The sequence below is a fragment of the Hibiscus syriacus genome, unplaced genomic scaffold, assembly GCF_006381635.1.
Source record: "Hibiscus syriacus cultivar Baekdansim isolate YM2019G1 unplaced genomic scaffold, ASM638163v2 tig00111215_pilon, whole genome shotgun sequence".
In the NCBI taxonomy this organism is placed as follows: domain Eukaryota; kingdom Viridiplantae; phylum Streptophyta; class Magnoliopsida; order Malvales; family Malvaceae; genus Hibiscus; species Hibiscus syriacus.
In genome coordinates this window covers 169,596-188,701 of record NW_024063023.1, presented here as the reverse complement: position 1 = coordinate 188,701, position 19,106 = coordinate 169,596, and the positions used below count along the sequence as shown (strand labels likewise).

At 34.8% G+C, this 19,106-nt stretch overlaps 2 protein-coding genes across 2 annotated transcripts; both read left to right on the top strand.

The window, feature by feature from the left end:
• The first annotated feature begins 5,470 nt into the window (after positions 1 to 5,470).
• Positions 5,471 to 8,708, top strand: LOC120156343 (protein DA1-related 2-like). The gene is made up of 12 exons (XM_039167667.1): positions 5,471 to 5,525; positions 5,922 to 6,076; positions 6,283 to 6,373; positions 6,488 to 6,614; positions 6,814 to 6,934; positions 7,017 to 7,100; positions 7,182 to 7,301; positions 7,418 to 7,630; positions 7,719 to 7,781; positions 7,863 to 7,978; positions 8,129 to 8,187; positions 8,268 to 8,708. Exons 1-12 carry the CDS (start codon positions 5,471 to 5,473, stop codon positions 8,582 to 8,584), a joined length of 1,521 nt encoding a protein of 506 aa, XP_039023598.1. The 3' UTR covers positions 8,585 to 8,708.
• Positions 8,709 to 15,145: 6,437 nt separating this feature from the next.
• LOC120156361 (protein SOMBRERO-like) lies at positions 15,146 to 16,393 on the top strand. Its single transcript, XM_039167677.1, has 4 exons — positions 15,146 to 15,338; positions 15,440 to 15,587; positions 15,887 to 16,040; positions 16,157 to 16,393. Exons 1-4 carry the CDS (start codon positions 15,146 to 15,148, stop codon positions 16,391 to 16,393), a joined length of 732 nt encoding a protein of 243 aa, XP_039023608.1.
• The last annotated feature ends 2,713 nt before the right edge of the window (positions 16,394 to 19,106 follow it).

Below are 19,106 nucleotides of genomic sequence, written 5' to 3'. Positions count from 1 at the left end.
AAGAATTAGGGTTGAGCAACGAAACCGAGAAAACTGAAAAATCGAAACGAACCAAGTAAAACGGTTCGGATTGATCTTATACAGTTCGGTTTCGAGTTGGTTTAAACATTCAAATTTTTTAATTCGGTTCGGTTTGGGTTTCCATATGAAACCCATTTGTTCCATATTTTAACCGAACTAAACAATTTGAGTCAGTCCAGCCGGTTACCCACTTACCCTTATCCATATGCGGTAAGCCCAAATGGCCAATTAAAGTAAATACAAAAAAAACCCCTAAATCTAATAATATTTTCGGTTTATGAAAAACCGCATTACCGAACCGAAAAGACCGATTTCACATATTTTGTTTTTTTATCCATTCGGTTTCGGTTTAAATTTTTAAAAAAACCATTTATTACGGTTCAGTTTAATTTTTAGTAAAAAATCGAACCAAATCGAATACATCCCGATTAAGAATATGTATGGCAACGATCATGGAGGAATGAGTGGATAGTAAAGCTGTGGAATAAAACAGACGAACACATCTAAAGACCTAAAAAGTAGAAGAAACCTTTAACATGGACTTAGATAGATGGCTCCTTGCATTTTGAAAGCATTTTCCTCCGGTACAAATGAGATGGGAGCCTGGATGAACATGGGTCGGGTTTTTAACGTCAATTACAGTAGTCCCGATTGAGTTTCCTCTGACATCGTCAAGAATTAGAAAAATATAAATATTTTTTTATAGATTGTATTAGTTTGTAATAATTTTTATTATTATTTTGTATTAAACCATTTTAAAAATTATTTTTTAAATAAAATTCGATAAAACTCATCACGTTGATGTGACGGGTTTCAACGGTTATACTTTAAAAAATTCAAAAGTTGCGCCCAACGACTAGTTATTTTTAATTCTAGTGGAACTCGTCATTTCGACGTGATGAATTCTATTTTTTTTAAAAAAAAAAATTTTATAATATTTAAATTAATTACTATTTTATTAAAAAAATTACTTTTCACGTCGACCTGACGAATTTCATCCACATAAATGTCAATTTATAACTGTATATGAGATTTGCTTATGCTTAGAACATAGATTTGGCAGTTGATGTCGAAGAGCATGGGATTTATAATACCTTGTCGTAGTTGATGTTGAAGTTTTTATTATGACAGCTGAATAGTGACGTGGAAATTAAAATATTATTTATTTATTATATATTATCGTCTTTTTGGTCAGAGTTGTGTGATTCCAATTTCAGGGCAAAATTGCCCGCATGGGACATTGGAAAAATAATTGGCTCGCATAAGGTTTTATCGAAATTATTTTTTGAGATAGTCGTTATAGTGTCGGGAAAGACGTCAAAAACACAACGCGTCTTCCTCATTGTTTCCCATTTTTCATGCAGTTGGAATGTCATAATTACCATATAAACAAAATAAAAACACACCGTGATCGTCGTGTCTTTCCAAAAACGCATTATGTTTATAGCGTCTTTCGACTTTTTATTACTAAAACTTCTCTTCATTTGTATGTGATTTTACTTGTTTAGGGTTTTTCACAAGAAATTTGTATATTCTCATTTTTTTATTATTGTTTTATGATAATTTTATTGTCAATATCAACATGTAATATTACATTCGTCATCATAAGTAGTGATTTTTTCATCCTTCCCCATCATCGGAAAATCATCTTTCTCTGACTTTTTTTTTGCGATCACTCTAAATATCGAAGAATTTATCTCATCAATCTTTCCATTTTATTAGTTTAAATTTTCGTAAAATATCTTTACAACTCACAAAAATGAACACAAAAAATCCACAATTGTTGGAGGTTTGAGGTGTTCGTTCAAAAATATAAATGGTGAGAGAAATATTATTTCAAGGACACAAACAACATACCTAGAAATTCGTCTTATTGGATGACCGTCAAAGAAGATTGAAGCATTAAAACGTCAAACATTTAGATGCATTTTCGATGATTTTAAGTGAATTTTGTAGAAAATCAATCTAATGATAAGAAAGATAAGTGAAATACAAACATTTTATTATCGATCTTGCTATGAATGACGATCGGTGATAAGTAACCATTGATCAATACTGAGCACGAAGGAGTTGATGGGTTTCCATAGAAAAAAAGCAAGAAAGAAACAATCATATCATTACGTCATTAATGATTTACCAGTCTAATGTCCTAATTGAAACATAAACTAAAATCCAATGTCAAAATTAAAACGTTTCAAAACCCGATGTGGTAATTAATACACACCCTAAAGTTTAGTGACTACTAATTTAGTTTACCCTTCATTTTATTCCCACAAGAATATTATAAAAAAACAAACGTTTGATCAAGCAATTAAATCTCTCTTTCTTTCTCTCTCTCTAAAAGCAATGGCTAATTAATGAAGTTGGGGAACAAGATAAAGAACATAATCAGTTCCATGTCTTAATCATATGCAAGCCACCATTAATCCTAAATCAATGATGTCGTAACTAGAGATGGGCACGGGTCGGGTTTTGATCAATCCGACTCGACCCAAAAATTATTTATATTCCACTCGACCCGACCTGAAAATATACACTCTCCATCTACATGAATCCGACCTAACTTTTTGAGATAAAACCCGAAATTGACTCAATCCAATCTGAAATAATATATTTATTACAAAATATTATTTTAGTCAATAAAAATAGAAACTTAATTAAAAATAATAATATATAGAGAGGTATTATTGTCATTATCCCTAAATATATAAGGTAATTTTTTTTGTCGGATTGGGTCGAATATTTTTCACCCTAAACCCGAACCCAACTCGATCCGAACATAACCTCTAAAAAACCCGATCCAACTCGACCTAAACCAGAATTTTTTTTAAAAACTCGATCCAATCGGATTGGGTCGGAACTCGTCGAGATCGGTTCTCGTGTCCATCCCTAGTCATAACACCCAACTTATATAATCTCGAGTTTTCAATTTTGAGAGTTTTTCTTTAAATTTGAACTAGAGGGTTTTCATCGATTGTATTGATCAAGATCAATATGAAGAAGAAGAAGAGTCTTCTTCTTCTTCTTCTTCTTCTTCTTCTTCTTCTTCTTCTTATAATAATAATATATAGAGATGTATTATTGTCATTATCCCTAAATATATAAGGTAATTTTTTTTGTCGGATTGGGTCGAATATTTTTCACCCTAAACCCGAACCCAACTCGATCCGAACATAACCTCTAAAAAACCCGATCCAACTCGACCTAAACCAGATTTTTTTTTAAAAACTCGATCCAATCGGATTGGGTCGGAACTCGTCGAGATCGGTTCTCGTGTCCATCCCTAGTCATAACACCCAACTTATATAATCTCGAGTTTTCAATTTTGAGAGTTTTTCTTTAAATTTGAATTAGAGGGTTTTCATCGATTGTATTGATCAAGATCAATAAGAAGAAGAAGAAGAAGAAGAAGAAGAAGAAGAAGAAGAAGAAGAAGAAACAAACTCCTATTGAGTGAATGAAATAATGTCCATACATGTATGATTAGGGATGAGCATGGGACCTGAACCCGACGGGTTTCGACCTGATCCGACGGTCGGGCTGGGTTTTTTTTAATAAAAAAATCAGGTTTGGGTCGGGTCGGGTTCAGGGTGAAAAATACCCGACCTGACCCAAAAAAATATATAAATTTACTTTATATATTTATGAATAATTACAATAATACCCCTCTATATATTATTTTTTTCCAATTAAGTCAATGTTTTTATTGAATAAAATAATTTTTATTATTTCGGGTCGGTCGAGTTTTTAAGTTATATATCGGGTCGGGTTCGGGTTAGGTGAAAACTTATTTTGGTAGGGTTGGGTGGACCAAAAACCCGATCCAACCCGACCCATGCCATCCCTATGTATGATGCATATTTCTAACATATAGTGGGCGTCCATTATCAACCGTTTAAATTTTGGTGTTATAATTAAAACAAATTAAATTAGGAAGATTATCATTAAAATAAATATTTATAGTATTTAATTTAAATTAATCGATTAATAAATCTAACACGTATAATTAGAAAAAATACCATACTTTGAAATGAAAATAAAAAAGCAATGTTGGTGTTTGAGTTAGCTGTCATTGCTCCTAACAAAGCATCCATCATTTGACTTTGTAAGAATGGAAAAAGAACTCTTCCAAAACAGCAATTTAGATTCCATAATTTTAAATTACAAAAATATCATCTATGTAATATGAATTATTAATATATTATAATTTAGTATTATTAAATTCGATTCAACTTAAAAGCTCGTGAATTTAAAATAGTCAGATCGATTCGATTTTAAAAATTAAAAATTGAAATTCGACTCGAATTAAAAAAAACTTGAATTTAAAATATTCTTATACTAAGCTCGAGATTCAATCTAAACCTTAATTACATGAAAACTTAATATTATATACATTTTTCAAAAAAAATAAGATATAAATGTTACTCTATATTATTAATAGGTTAAATTATGCATTTAATACTTAAACTATCAGTTTTGGTCCACTTTAGTACCTAAAGTTTCATTTTTTAAAATCATACCTAACGTTTATTTTTTTTTGCTTCATTTTAGTACACTCCGTTAAAAACTTAACACATTTAATACCTAAACTATCAATTTTGGTTTGTTTTAGGACCTAAACTTTCATTTTTTAAAAACTTAACTTTAAGTTTTTAAGAGGGGTACTAAAATGAAATAAAAGCTAAACTTTAGGTTTGATTTTTAAAAAATAGAAAGTTTATATACTAAAACAAACTAAAACTGATAGTTTATGTACTAAACGTGTAATTTTCCCTTATTAATAATTTAATTTAAAATTTTTAATTTTAATTTTTTTGGATAAACTATGTATTTAGCACTTAAACTATCAATTTTAGTTCGTTTTAATACCTAAACTTTTAATTTTTTTTAAAATTTAACATTAAAATTTGAACAATGATATTAAAATGAAACACAAGTTTTTAATGGCGGGTACTCAAATGAAACAAAAATTAAATTTTAGGTATGATTTTTAAAAAATAAAAATTTATGTACTAAAATGGATCAAAACTAATTGTTTATGTACTAAATGCGTAATTTACCCTTATTTTTAGTTGCTCACCAGTTTTTTTTAATTTATGTTTCAAGTATCTCGTTTCGACTTGTTAAGAACTTTATTTGAACTCGTTTAATTTGATTATTGACCAAATTTTGATCGAATCAACTCGAGTCGCGATCTATGTCATCTCATTTACAATCCTAATATCAAACGAAAAAAAAATGATGGCAATAATGTAACTCAAAAGAATTCGAGGGTCATTTTCCGTCAACTCCACCTTTTTTTCCTGGCAAAAAAAAAATTCCTTTCAAATAAAATGAAAACATAGCACCTGATCTCTGCAACAAAGAGAAGAAAGTTTAGCAAAAATATTCCTTCTTCCCCTCGCTTTCCTTCACATATTCCGGCCACCGCTTCTTAAATTATACACCCATGGCTCCTCCTCCTCCACCCGATGTCAACCACCTCTCTCATCCTTGTATCTCCGGTGGGTTGCTTTTAGTTTCTCGAGTTCTTTGATACACATTTTTTTTCGGGATTTAAATCACGGTTGTAGTCATATTTTGGGTTAGGTTTGTTTATCACGATTATGGATATAGCAAATGGTATTGTTACAGTTGTTGAATGATTATGAATATAGCGGGTGTTGTTACCGTGATTACAGGCATCGTGATCATGTAATAACGGTTTTAGACGTCAATGATATCGCTATATAACGAGTGCTTAAATCCTTGATCATGATCATGCAATAATGGTTTTGGACGCTATATAACGGACTGTTATTTAAATTCATTATTTTTTTGTCGTTTGTTTTGGTGTAGTTTTCATTCGGTAGTATACCTTTTGATTGTATATTGAACTTTTTTCAATGGGGGAAAAGCAGGGGACCGTAGTGATTCGTACCCGGAGAAAAAATCAAGGGTTATGAAGTGGCTGAGTAAGCTTTTAAAGTCCAGTTCCGGTGGTCGTCGTGGCGGATATAACCCTCAGTTTGTAGGAGACGAAAACATGGTTGTTCAACCACCGGTTCGGATGTTGGTAACTTATACGACCCTATACTATTTTTAAGTGTTTTCAATTACCTTGTGTTTATCGATTGCGGTAATTGTGAAATAACAGTTTCGGACGACACCTTTATCGTTATATGCTGCTATTTCTATAGCCAACGGCTATTTGAATCCTTGAATTTCATTTGAATAAACATGTCTATTTCGATTGAGATGAGTTTATGTTCATGTCAATAGGATGGTCGTCCCAGGAAGAAGAAGGAGCAAGAGGAATTAGATCATGCAATCGCGCTTTCTTTATCCGAGGGTATGGGAAAACGAATGGTGCGTTTTAAAATGACTTGTTTGATGATTTGATCCCACATGACCCTCATCGATCTTCGATTCTTTCTCTCTTGATCTCGAGATCTTCGTATACTGATTCGGTTTTATGTGTATTTAGGTTACAATGAATGTCGGAGAGACAATAATTACGGCGGAGCTTTACCGAGGGGAGCTGATAATGGCGGCTTGAATCCATCTAAGTATCCTCCTTGTGGCACTTTGCAGTATCATCCTGCTGGATATAGGTACAATAGCTTTTATCATAGTTGTAAATCAATGTGAGACTATGGAATGACCGGATTCCAGGACGACGTATACGGATTCGATATTGTCCCGTTCGAGTACTTACCGTGAATGTAAGTAGGCACGGGCAATGGCAAAATACTGAAACCATTGCTTGGTACCTTTCATGTTGTCATATATATCGATGCCTATGACTTGCAGAGTATGTGCCGGATGTCATCTCGAAATCGGATATGGCAATTACTTGGGATTCATGGGAGCATATTTCCATCCTAATTGTTTCTGTTGCCGTTCTTGCGGGTATCTGATTACTGAGCACGAGGTAGTTCGATTCATTTATGTTTTCTTCGGCTTTACAAATATCATATAGCTCTAAACTTATGTTCTGTTTGTGGTGATTCAAGTTTTCTTTGTCTGGGAGGGATACATATCACAAAACTTGCTTCAAAGAACTGACGCATCCTAAATGTGAAGTTTGTCTCCAATTTGTAAGAATCTTTCTGGAATCTATCATTTGAATTATTTGTTCTATGAATCACATTTTTATTTTCGGTTACATCAAATGTCAGATTCCGACGAATGCAGCCAGTCTAATCGAGTATAGATGTCATCCGTTTTGGTCCCAAAAGTATTGTCCGTCACATGAACACGACAATACAGCTCGCTGCTGTAGTTGTGAGCGTTTGGAGGTATGTATTCTTGGAACTGTTTCTTTTTTATGCGTGCTGAAGTATCAAACTTTCTACTAACAATTGCCGTTGTCGGTTATCGTTTTGTTTTTCTTCACGATTTTCGTCTCGTGAAGTCTTGGAATGTAAGATATTATTCGCTTGAAGATGGTCGGAGTTTATGTTTAGAATGCATGGAATCTGCAATCATGGACACTGGTGATTGCCAGCCTCTTTACCATGCCATTAGGGACTTTTATGAAGGAATGAACATGAAACTAGACCAGCAGATTCCGATGCTTCTCGTCGAACGACAAGCACTTAATGAAGCTATTGTTGGAGAAAAGAATGTAACATTATGAACCCTTGCTCGATTTTTTTTTACATCTTTTGTGTTTAACGGAATGGCTCTGATGTTTCGGTTTCGGTTTTTTCCAGGGTTATCGTCATATGCCTGAGATAAGGGGTTTATGTCTATCTGAAGAACAGACAGTTTCCAGTGTATGTTGACCGAACTGATTCCACTATTTTGCTTTGTTGATCGACATAAGTCCGACGATGTCTTTGTTTGGTTTGTTGCAGATACTAAAGAGACCGCGAATCGGAGGTCGACATCTTATCGGAATGAGAACTCGGCCTCAGAAGCTGACCAGGAAATGTGAAGTCACTGCCATCTTGGTTCTTTATGGTCTTCCAAGGTACAATCCCATCGAATTTCTTCTTTATGTTCTTTCCGGTTTAGATTATCTCTTGTCGAAGTTCAGGCATCGAATTTCTTCTTTATGTTCTTTCCGGTTTCGTTTATCTCTTGTCGAAGTTCAGGCAGTAGTATTTGCTGGAATATGCAGGCTGCTAACCGGGGCGATTCTCACCCACGAGTTGATGCATGGCTGGTTACGCCTCAAAGGTAGAATACATGCATTCGATCCTCATTCCTTTCTCAAGTTTTTTCACTACTTCCATTTTTATGTTGTCTTCATACTGCAGGATATAGAAATCTGAATCCCGAGGTCGAGGAAGGTATTTGTCAAGTTTTATCATACATGTGGCTCGAATCCGAAGTCTTGCCGGGTTCGAGCAGCCGGGCATCTACATCAGCAGCTTCCTCATCGTCTTCTTCGTCTAAAAAAGGAGGGAAATCGAATGTCGAAAACAAGCTTGGTGAGTTCTTCATTCACCAGATTGCTCACGATGCTTCACCTGCATACGGCGGAGGGTTTCGAGCTGCCAACACAGCCGTCAACAAATACGGTTTACGTCGAACCTTAGACCACATTCGCCTGACTGGAAACTTCCCATTGTGAAAACCTCGCCGATGGATGATTCAGATTGTCAAAAGAGTATCGAAAGTTTCATGACAGAAGATTGAAATAGCTTCTCCCTAAAATTTTCATGGGGTTCCATGACAATACATGTTAAAGATGATGTCACAGGTTCAAAACAAGTTGTTTTCAACATTTATTGTTTTGTAATAAGATAAGTTTCATATATATTTTTTTACCTTGCGGTAACTTTTCATGGTGAAAAACAGATTGATCAAATGCCAGATAAAATTACAGCAGATGCAATCCAAAGACTCATGAAACAAGCAGGCCTCTCTGTAAGAGAAGGTGAAATATCAATAAAATTTGAAGTTATAAATGTAATGATACATGCCATTAATTCCTGCAATCAGGTAAAAACTCGAACCCGGGAAGGGGTTTTCGAAGACAAAGGTCATCGACATCGAATCCTTAAGTATGCCGGCCGACGACAACGTAGATTACACTTGAAATGTAGGTCACAGTATCTATTTACATGGAAAAATATATTTCTAAGCAGTAGCATAACAAAACTTACCGCTGCAAGAAGAGCTATAGAGGCTAAATGGTGCTTGTGCTATCACATAAACCAATTTCGCCAAACCGTCGATTCAGACCGTGGATCAAACGTTAGCACGAACTATAATCTCGTGCTAATGTCCGCCAAAACCATCTTCAACGTTTCGTATGTCATGAAACATATACCAACACCAGGCACCACCTTGTAATATTCGGGCAACATCCCTCTATATAAACCGCGAAAGCCTTCGGTCCTGCACATGTGCTTAAATGTGCCGAAAAGAGCTGTCGTGTAAACACGGGCTCATCCGCCAGCCCCCTCCAGTCGTTTGCGTCGCCTAATGAGATCCAACGGAAATATTGCTGCATTTATACAAACACAAATGGTAAGAGCCACACATTGGTTTATTCGAGGCAAATCGTAGAAGAAAATATCACCAACCGGTTATACTCAACAAACACAAACCAGTTACACAATTTCACATATTGTCATTTAAACATAGAAAAAAGCTTTCAAACACAGACTTCCCTGCCCAACCACGAAAACCTTAACTCAAACGTCATCACCAATACCTGGTAATGATGTTGAATCGATACCGCACTCTTCAAGAAAAGTTGTGTGGTGCGGGTGGCCATTCCGGGCGAAAGCAATTGATGGTTTAGCTGCTATATGATTCCAAGACTGAACTTTGCAGCAATAAGTCAATGATTTAACATATATTTTTAGCTTAAGAGGAATAAATTTTCAACAATTAAGAACCCGATAATAGAACATTCAATCATAAAAGCGAGAGAGCAATCTCGGTTCTAGGTTTCAATCTGGTTTTAATGCAGAGCTTGCACCACAACCTGCTTCTCTGCATCAAAAGCATGGTAAAATGCTAAACGCATTAACCTCTATAGTGGAAGAACAGCACGGTTGCGGCAGAGTGAAGAATGGTGCTGGCAAGACGGCTCGGAGACGAGCATCTAGAACCACAACAAAGACAATTAAGAAAGACCAAGCTGTTGCAGAAGCCGTTGTAACAGGTTTGCTTGTCACTCAAGTTTCTATTCCTTTTTCACTCTGAAAGTTTAGCCGTTGTGAGAGCGTTTGATGTTCATGTCTGATGTTGGTATGGGAAAGTCTGTTAATCTGACATGGAAGATCTGAAAATTGATAACGATTTCGTCCACTCGATTGAACCAGAAAATGTTCCCGCTGCGTCTGTGAAACCCGAAGGCCGGGGTGGTGCAAAGAACTCTAAGGTTTGGTTTTTTTCATATGAACTACTCTCTTTTTTCTCATGCTTATGACATTCTGTTTTGTTTAATCAGGAAGAAGATAAAGCTGATAAAAAAAGCGGAAGAACACCACGGTCAAGGTGGAGCGAAGAATGGAGCTGGCAAGACGGGTGGGAGAGGAGAATCTAAAAACACAAGGAAGACAAATAAGAAAGAACAAGCTGTTACAGAAGCCTCAGCGTCAGATATTTTACCATGTTCAATGGAAACAGGTTTGCTTGTGATCCAAGTTTCTATTCCTTTTCACTCTAAACATTAAGCCGTTGTGACAGCGTTTGATGTTCATGTCTGATGTTGGTATGGACAAGTCTAAGTTCCTGCTGCGGCTGTTAAACCCGAAGGCCGAGGTGGTGCAAAAAAGGATAAGAAGGTCTGGTTTTTGTTTTCATATGAACTACTCTCTTTTTCTCATGCCCGGTCTTTCAACCTTTTGTTACTTCCATGTTCATTGGCAGGATGACAACGATGATGATGACAACGATGATGATGACAACTTCGATATTCCCGATCTAAGGGAGTGTCTAACCAAGCACAACATCGATTCACCTCCTAATCATTCTGCTGGTATGTTCTTATCCTATACTTTGATGTTAGATTTGCTCATTGGCCAGATAGGATTAGTGTTAAGCAGATCATTGTCACAGAAATGGAAACTGATGTGGCCCAAGGACCTGCTGGAAAGAAAAAGCCTAGCAAAAGGGCACCAGCAGCACCGGCCAAGAAACGTGGACGTAAGCCGGCAACAAATTCCAATGCCGGTAAGCCACCGGCTTCTGCAAAAAGGAAGCGAGGCCCTGCTGCAGCTGCAAGCAGCAACAACAGAAGCCGGAGCCTGCATCAGTGACAGAAGGTTCAGGGATGTCACCGAAGAAGAAAGTGAGGAAATTGAGGGCGTAACTCTTTAACAAGAAGAGCGGGATTTGTAACATTTAGTATCTAATTAGGATGATCAGATTCGAATATCGTATGTTACATTAATTATTGAAATGACTTAAAACACATCAGACTTAAATCATGCATCTAATTTTTGATAAAGTACACAAATGATTTTCTAACAATAGGATAATATTTTATTCAGTCCATTGATTATGAAAAATTACAAAATAGTCCATTAATTATAGAAAATTGTTTTGTTGAGTCCCTCGACTATTAAAAGTTACAGGATGACCAACTGACTATTAATTTTGTCCTAAATTCATCATTTTCCATTAAAATTCAAACGGCAATTTGAGTTGCACGTTAACCTGCTGACTGATATATGATAAAATCTGATCTCATAATCTTAAATGACTATCATATCTCAATCAACTTGCTAACGTCCAACTCAGGCGACCGTTAATTTTTTAAAGAAAAATGATAAGTTTGAAACATAATGAATAGTCGAGTGACCATTTTGTAACTTTTAATAGTCGAGGGACTCAACAAAGCAACTTGGTACACGAAAGTTTAGGTAAATGGTGGCTCCCCCAGTCCAAGGTCAGACCATACCTAAGACCCTATTGGGATTTACATAGGAATTTACAGATTGCCCACCAAGAGTGACAATAGTAGGATTCGAAATTGACCTTACAAGCTCAAATTCTTGAATCTCAACCACTTGTGCCAACACTCATTGGCGCCGACATATCAAACATATAAAAGTAAACTTGCATGACAAGTATAACAATAAAAAGAAGTCTTATATCAAAATTTAGATCCTATAGTTCATTTTAAGCCATAGTGCGTATATTTTAAGTCATAATTCTACCTTTTCATGTCTCAAAAGTCATCTCGTGCTTCTAGTAAGTCTAACATACCATATTTATGGATTCAAACTTCTCTAAACAAAGCAATCAATAAAATGTTAATTATAAAATAAGTGTCCAAACTATAGCGTTTTCATGAATAGGTGGTCAAACTTTTTTTGAATGACCCATCTGCTTAACGTTACAAACATTATCATTTTAGGTGCCCGAACGGTAATTGTCGTTAATTTTCTCATTTAAGTGACGTGTCACATTCTGGTAATTTAATTTTTTTAAAATAAAAATATTATTATATTTATAAAAAAAAATCCTAATTTCTCTTAAATTACAAAAAAAAACCCAAAATCCCTAACCCTAACCCACCATCGTCGACCTTTCCGGCCACGATCACCGTCGTCGATGTAGTTCATGCTATCTTCCTAGTCAAACGCCGCCATAGTTGTCGCCGATTGGCCGTTGGGATTGCATGGGGTTGTGATTTTCAGCCTAGGATTTGCAAGATACAATACATCAGTTGGTCACGATTTCATGGGGTTATTGATCGTCGGGGGAGGTGAGATCGGGTGGAGCTTCGCCGACGGAAAAAGACAGCAATCGACGTGGATTTAGGGGTTGAAATGAGGGTTTCAAAGTTTTGGAGCTATTTTGAAATTTTTGTGTTTTTAGAAAATATAATTTTAATTTTTAATTTTAAATAAAAATTTTAAAATTACCAGAATGTGACACATATTATTTAACGAAAAAATTAACGACGTCTACGGCTCGGACACCTAAGTGTAACATTTGTAACATTAGACACTTGGACCATTCAACAAAATTTTAAACACCTATTCGTGAAAAACGCTATGATCACTTATTTTATAATTAAGCCATAAAAAAAATCTTAAGTTCTGACATATCAAATCATATTGCATGCTTCAACTTACACATAGGCAAAACTAAAATTTACTCACATCCACCGTACAATGCTATTCAAACAAAACTGAAACACATACAAACACTTGCTAAGAGTTCTGAAGTCCACGCAACAAATCAAAAATAAACATAGCAAAATTTAATCTCAATGAGTCTCACATTATCCCTTGTTCTAAATCAAAATAATTTTGGCAAAAAGATATCAGAGGTCCCTATGCTTTTGAAAAAAATCAACGTGACACTCGTATTATTTTTTCTTTTAATGTGACCCTTCAACTCAGAAAGTAAACTCAATGTGGCCCTTTAACCAATATTTTCTATCGTTGACCGTTACAGTGTTGACACTACAGTTCACGGTGTTGGTATGGCGGTCCACAGTGTTGACGTGACAATCCATCTGTCATGTTTGAGTTACCAATTTAGCCCATTTGCAATGTCATCTGCCACGTTAATCTACCACCATAGATTGTCATGCCAGCACTGTAATGGTCAACGACGAAAAAATGTTGGTCAGAGAGTCACATTGGGTTTATTTTATGAGTTAGAGGACCACATTAAGAGAAAATAATACAAGGGTCACATTGTCTTTTTAAAAAGAAAATACAGAGACATCTGATACATTTTTACGAATGATTTTATCAATACTCATAGGACAACTATGCCAAGTACCAACCAATTGCCTCCTCACTAATCCTTCAAAACTTATTTTTCTACTAAAGATAATTTTATTACATGTCACTAATGAAATATCTCACAATAATAGGTCGACATGTGACACCTTTTAATTGTATAGTAAAATTTTGAATTAAATTAAAACTAGGACTAAATTCATAGAATATATAAGTAATGAGGACAAAATGTATAATTATACTAATTTTATTTACTGTCACATCAACACTTCCGTCAAATATTAACAAGTGACTAGATTGAAATCAATTAAATTGTTAAGTGGTCATATTGACAAAATTTTAAAAATAGTAGTCATATCAACACTGATCCCATAGTTAGGTGGTCATTCAAGTAATCTACCGTTCTTTTTATAAAATATCAGATTATATTTCATATTTTATTGAGTTAAAATAATTTTTATTTGAATTTAAAATTCAAATTCATTAGATTTTTTGAAAATCTTCTTAAGATATATACTTTAATTTTTTTACTGAATTATCCTTAGGCTAGTTTCTCCTTCAATTTTAAGTTGTGGATTTTGAGGAAACACATTTGATTTTTATTTTTTGCGAAGTTGCTTTTAAGACAATGAATACGAAAAAGGTAGTACATTCTCCGTCACCTCTTGTAACATGTTTTTCTTATTTCTTTTTCTCACGATTGGTTTTGATATCATGTCTCCAGATTCAGATGACGTTTATTTGGTTATATTGTTGATCTATCCTTGGTTTGGATAGTCACACTAGGTATTGTGACTAGGTATTGATAGGCTCTAAAATTAATAAATATATTTCACGATTGAATTGTAAGAACGTTAGTTTGTCAATGAATCATCATCGTTATATGTTTTTTATGTCAGTGTTGATAGTGTTTACCCTTCATTATCGAGAATAATGTTTGTGTGTATCTATCATTTTTTCGAGTTATTTAGTTAGAATTTTATCAATATAATATAATTTTTGTTGTTATATGTTATAATGAGATGACATTCATGATATAGTATAATATATTAACATATTCAATAGTACATTCCTAACCCATAAACTTTATAGTTATTTGAATTTATTTAAGTTGTTATGATCCGACTCAATCTGAATCCGAAAATTTGAATTCGAAAAAATTTAACTAAATTCTTTTTATTAGTAATTGATTAAAATATGAAAATATGAATATTAATTCCAGTTGAACTCTACTCTCATTGTGTAAAATATTTTACAGGTTAAATATAACAAATTAACATTTTTTTCTAAATTAAATATTAAAAAAATGATAATTTAATAACTATTCGAAGTCAACAATAATTCTACTAACCGAATTGATCAATAGATAAGCTATCAGTTATCCTTATAAGATGAACAAATTTAATTTTTTTTATAGCTTTACTTATTTTACTAAAATCCCAGTGGAAAGAGGGAATAAAGGCAAATCTCCAATGTCGTCGATCAAGTCCAAGGAAGAAGAAGCAGCAGCTTTACTGAGTTCGATTCCTCCAGGTTACCGATTCAAGCCGAAAGACGAAGAACTGATTGAGTTTTACCTGAAAAGAAAGATTAAAGATCAAGAACTTCCGCCAAACTTGTTCAGGGATGTCAAACTCTATGATCATGATCCCGAGACTCTTACAGGTTATTTGTTTTTTTCTTGAAATCAATGTCTGTTTAATATCGAAATCTTGTTACGTACGTACGATCTTTACGGTGAATATTGATGTTATTTGTGTCGACAGCGATTAACAACAATGGAACGTCGGATGGAGAGGTGATGGAGTGGTATTTCTTCACGCCGCGAGATCGTAAATACGGGAACGGCAAGAGGCCGAGTCGAAGTGCTGGTGACGGGTACTGGAAGGCGACCGGCAAGGACAAAGAGGTCGTGTACGAAGAGAGAAAGTTGGATTGAAGAAGAGTTTAGTCTTTTTCAAAGGTAGAGCGCCTGCTGGTGACAAAACTGATTGGATGATGCATGAATATGTAGCGAGCGATCAACCAGTAAGACAAAGACTTTCTAAAAACGACATGCGGGTAATTGTTCTTTTACGATATTTCGAATTTACGTGAAAGAAATTCTGTGGAATGATGTTTCTGAAGCTTATTTTTCTTTATCTTCAGCTTGATGATTGGGTAGCGTCTAAGGTATATTGAAGTTAAATAAGGGACAAAGGCTGCAATTGTAGGTCGAGTGAAGGGCAGGAAAATGGGACTGCACCTCTTGTTCAACGTGAAGAGTTTGGTGCTGGTGCCTTGAATATGCCGATTAAGGACCAAAGGTCACCCGATGATGGTGCGATCGTAGGACATGGTGAAGGCCGAGTGCTCGAAAATGGGATGGCACATCGAATTAATCCGATGCCGACTTACGATCAATATTGTGATTCCATGCTTCACCGTGTCCGAAATCTTTTGATGCCATGCGGGGACAAGACCCTGCAATTTTTTTGTGACAGGAGGCTGGTTTTATACCGATGCCTACTCCATTAACAACAGTGCCTCTTGATTACCAGTCTTGGTTGGGAGTTTCGTTGCAGCAGCCGCTCTCAGGTGACGGTCTAAGTAACTGGTCACATTTGTCATCGATGCAGCAGCCGCTTTCAGATGCTGGTTTAAGTAATTGGTCACAACTCGCTATCGATGGAGCAGCCTCTTTCAGATGTCGGTCCAAGTATTGGTCATACTTGGCATGATGCAGCAGCAGCAGCTTTCAACTGTCGATCCAAGTAATCCGTCACACTATGCATTGATGGAGCAGCCGCTTTCAGGTGTCGATCAAATAATCTATCACACTACCCATCGATGGAGCAGCCACTTTCAGGTGTCGGTCCAAGTATCCGTTACACTACCCATCGATGAAGCAGCCGCTTTCAGACGTCGGTCCAAGTAATTGGTCACACTTAACATCGATGAGCGCCGCTTTCAGCTGTCGGTCCAAGTAATTGGTCACGCTTGCCATCGATGGAGCAGCCGCTTTCAAGTGTCAATCCAAGTAATCCGACGCACTCGCCATTAATGGAGCAGCCGCTTTCAGGTTCCGGTCCAAGTATTGGTCACACTTACCATTGATGCAGCAGCCGCTTTCTGGTGTTGATCCAAGTATTCCATCACACTCACTGCCGATGCAGGAGCAACCGCTTTCAGGTGTCGATCCAAGTATTCCATCACACTCACTGCCGATGCAGGAGCAACCGCTTTCAGATGTCGGTCCAAGTAATCCGTCACACTCGCCATCAATGGAGCAGCCGCTTTCAGGTGTCGGTCCAAGTAATCCGTCACCCTCGCCATCGAAGAAGCGGCCGCTTTCAGGTGTCGGTCCAAAAATGGGCAACACTGGCCGCCGAAGCAGCAGGTTTCAAGTGATAATTCAGGTGATCTCGATTTCATATCAATTCACGACGACTTCTTCGAAGATTTGGACCTTAGTGAGCTTTTGACAGGTAAAAAAGTCAAGACAATGTAATTAAATATTAGAATAAATATTTTTGGTACTTTAATTCGTACGTAAGTTTGATATGTCATTGGATCAAAAATATGTATCAAATTGAACATTGAAGTCAAATTTGAGTACCAATTTTTCATCTTTTCCACCCACATGATATATGTTTATATTTGAAGTTTGAGTGCGAGTGTTAGATATAATGTGATATATGATATGGATTAACTTCACAAAATTTTAAGGGATCTAAGTATAATTTTACCATTTCTTGGGCCAAGACACATGAAATTTTCTCTCTCTCTTAAGAACGCTCCTTCCAAATAATTATATTTTATGGATTATTTGTGTCAAATACATACATCAGTTATAGATTTATTTTTTATATTTTAATCTGATCATCTTTAAGCTTGGAGAGACAAGGTGCTCTCTTGTTCAACATTGTCCTTTCAGTTGTAGTAAAATTTTGCTTTTAATTTGTGGGTCAAATATGTTATTATTGTGAAAAACAATCGTTGGCGCGGACTGAAAATATAATCGAAGAAGGTAAATAAGAATTTTGATCGTGTCATGGATGAATCATTGTTTCAGAAGTAAAAATCGTCTTAATTAATGTAGTTTTCGAATTGAACGCTCCCCTTGTCATAAACGTGACCTTCAAATATCGTACACCCAAAATTGAGAGGGGTTCTCTTATTTATAAAAACAAATTAACAAATAAAGATATAAAGCTTAAAACACTAAGGGAGTGTTTGGTTCAAGGATTGTGGGATTCCCATGGATGGGAATCCTACATCTCATGTAATGTTTTATTACCAATAGTAGATTTTTTGGGTATATTACCGGGAATGTCATTACCTCCCTTCCCTTAGGTATTGTAACATTACCGGTGTTTTGGACTAAAATGCCATTAAATTTTTATTTTTTTTTTCAAAAATATCCTTCTTTTGTCATTGAATAATAAAAATTCTACGAAGGTTAAATTACAAATTTATCCTTAAATTATTTTAGATTTACAAAAAAAAAGTCTATAATTAAAATTTTATATGAAGTTCAGGGGTTAAATTTTTTTTACCCTTTCATTAAACCTTTTTTATATTTTTAATTTTGTAAAAAATTATATAAATTTATGAATTTAATTTTTTAAAGAAAATATAAATATTTTACAATTTGTAATATTATACAAATATATAATAAGTACAATTTGGTCAAATATACATTTCAATAATCTTTTATTCCTTTAACCAAACACGGTAATCTTACATTCCTGCTAAACCAACCAAACACAAAATACAACATTCCCAGTAATCCTATTCCCTAGTAATCTTTTATTCCCACTGGTAATCCTACATTCCTTGAACCAAACGCACCCTAAGGGTGCATTTGGTTTATGGGATGTAACAGTACCTCCAGGAATAGGATTACCGGAATGTAACATTACCTAATACATTACTGGGAATGTTGCATTATTGTGTTTTGTTTGTTTAGCAGGAATGTAAGATTATAATGTTTGGTTAAATTAATAAAAGATTATTAGAATGTATATTTTACCAAATTGTCCTTATTATATATTTGTTTTTTAACAAGTTGAATTCTAAATATTCAAATGAAAGTATTTGTGTAAAAAATCATAGAAAATATATAATTTTTCTATTTTAATTTATATATTTTCTTTATAAAATTTAAATTCATAAAATTTATATAATTTTTTACAAAATTTAAAAGATAAATGGGTTTAATGGAAGGGTTTAATTTTATTTTAACCCCTGGACTTCATATAAAATTCTAATTGTGGACTTTTTTGTAAATCTAAAACAATTTAAGGATAAATTTGCAATTTAACCTTCATAGAAAATATTTTTTATTCAACGACAAAAGAAGGATATTTTTGGAAAAAATTGTTTTAAGGGCATTTTAGTCCAAAACCATGGGAAATGACAAATACCTAAGGGATTGGGGGAAATGACACT

What these genes read in the sequence shown, in the direction of transcription:
- LOC120156343 (XM_039167667.1), top strand. Translation starts at nt 5,471, where the DNA reads ATGGCTCCTCCTCCTCCACCCGATGTCAACCACCTCTCTCATCCTTGT. An exon ending in AACCACCGGTTCGGATGTTG is followed by an intron (nt 6,077 to 6,282) that starts GTAACTTATACG and finishes TCATGTCAATAG; the next exon opens with GATGGTCGTCCCAGGAAGAA. An exon ending in TGGCTGGTTACGCCTCAAAG is followed by an intron (nt 8,188 to 8,267) that starts GTAGAATACATG and finishes TTCATACTGCAG; the next exon opens with GATATAGAAATCTGAATCCC.
- LOC120156361 (XM_039167677.1), top strand. Translation starts at nt 15,146, where the DNA reads ATGTCGTCGATCAAGTCCAAGGAAGAAGAAGCAGCAGCTTTACTGAGT. An exon ending in GGCAAGGACAAAGAGGTCGT is followed by an intron (nt 15,588 to 15,886) that starts GTACGAAGAGAG and finishes CTGCAATTGTAG; the next exon opens with GTCGAGTGAAGGGCAGGAAA. An exon ending in GAGTGCTCGAAAATGGGATG is followed by an intron (nt 16,041 to 16,156) that starts GCACATCGAATT and finishes TTTTTGTGACAG; the next exon opens with GAGGCTGGTTTTATACCGAT.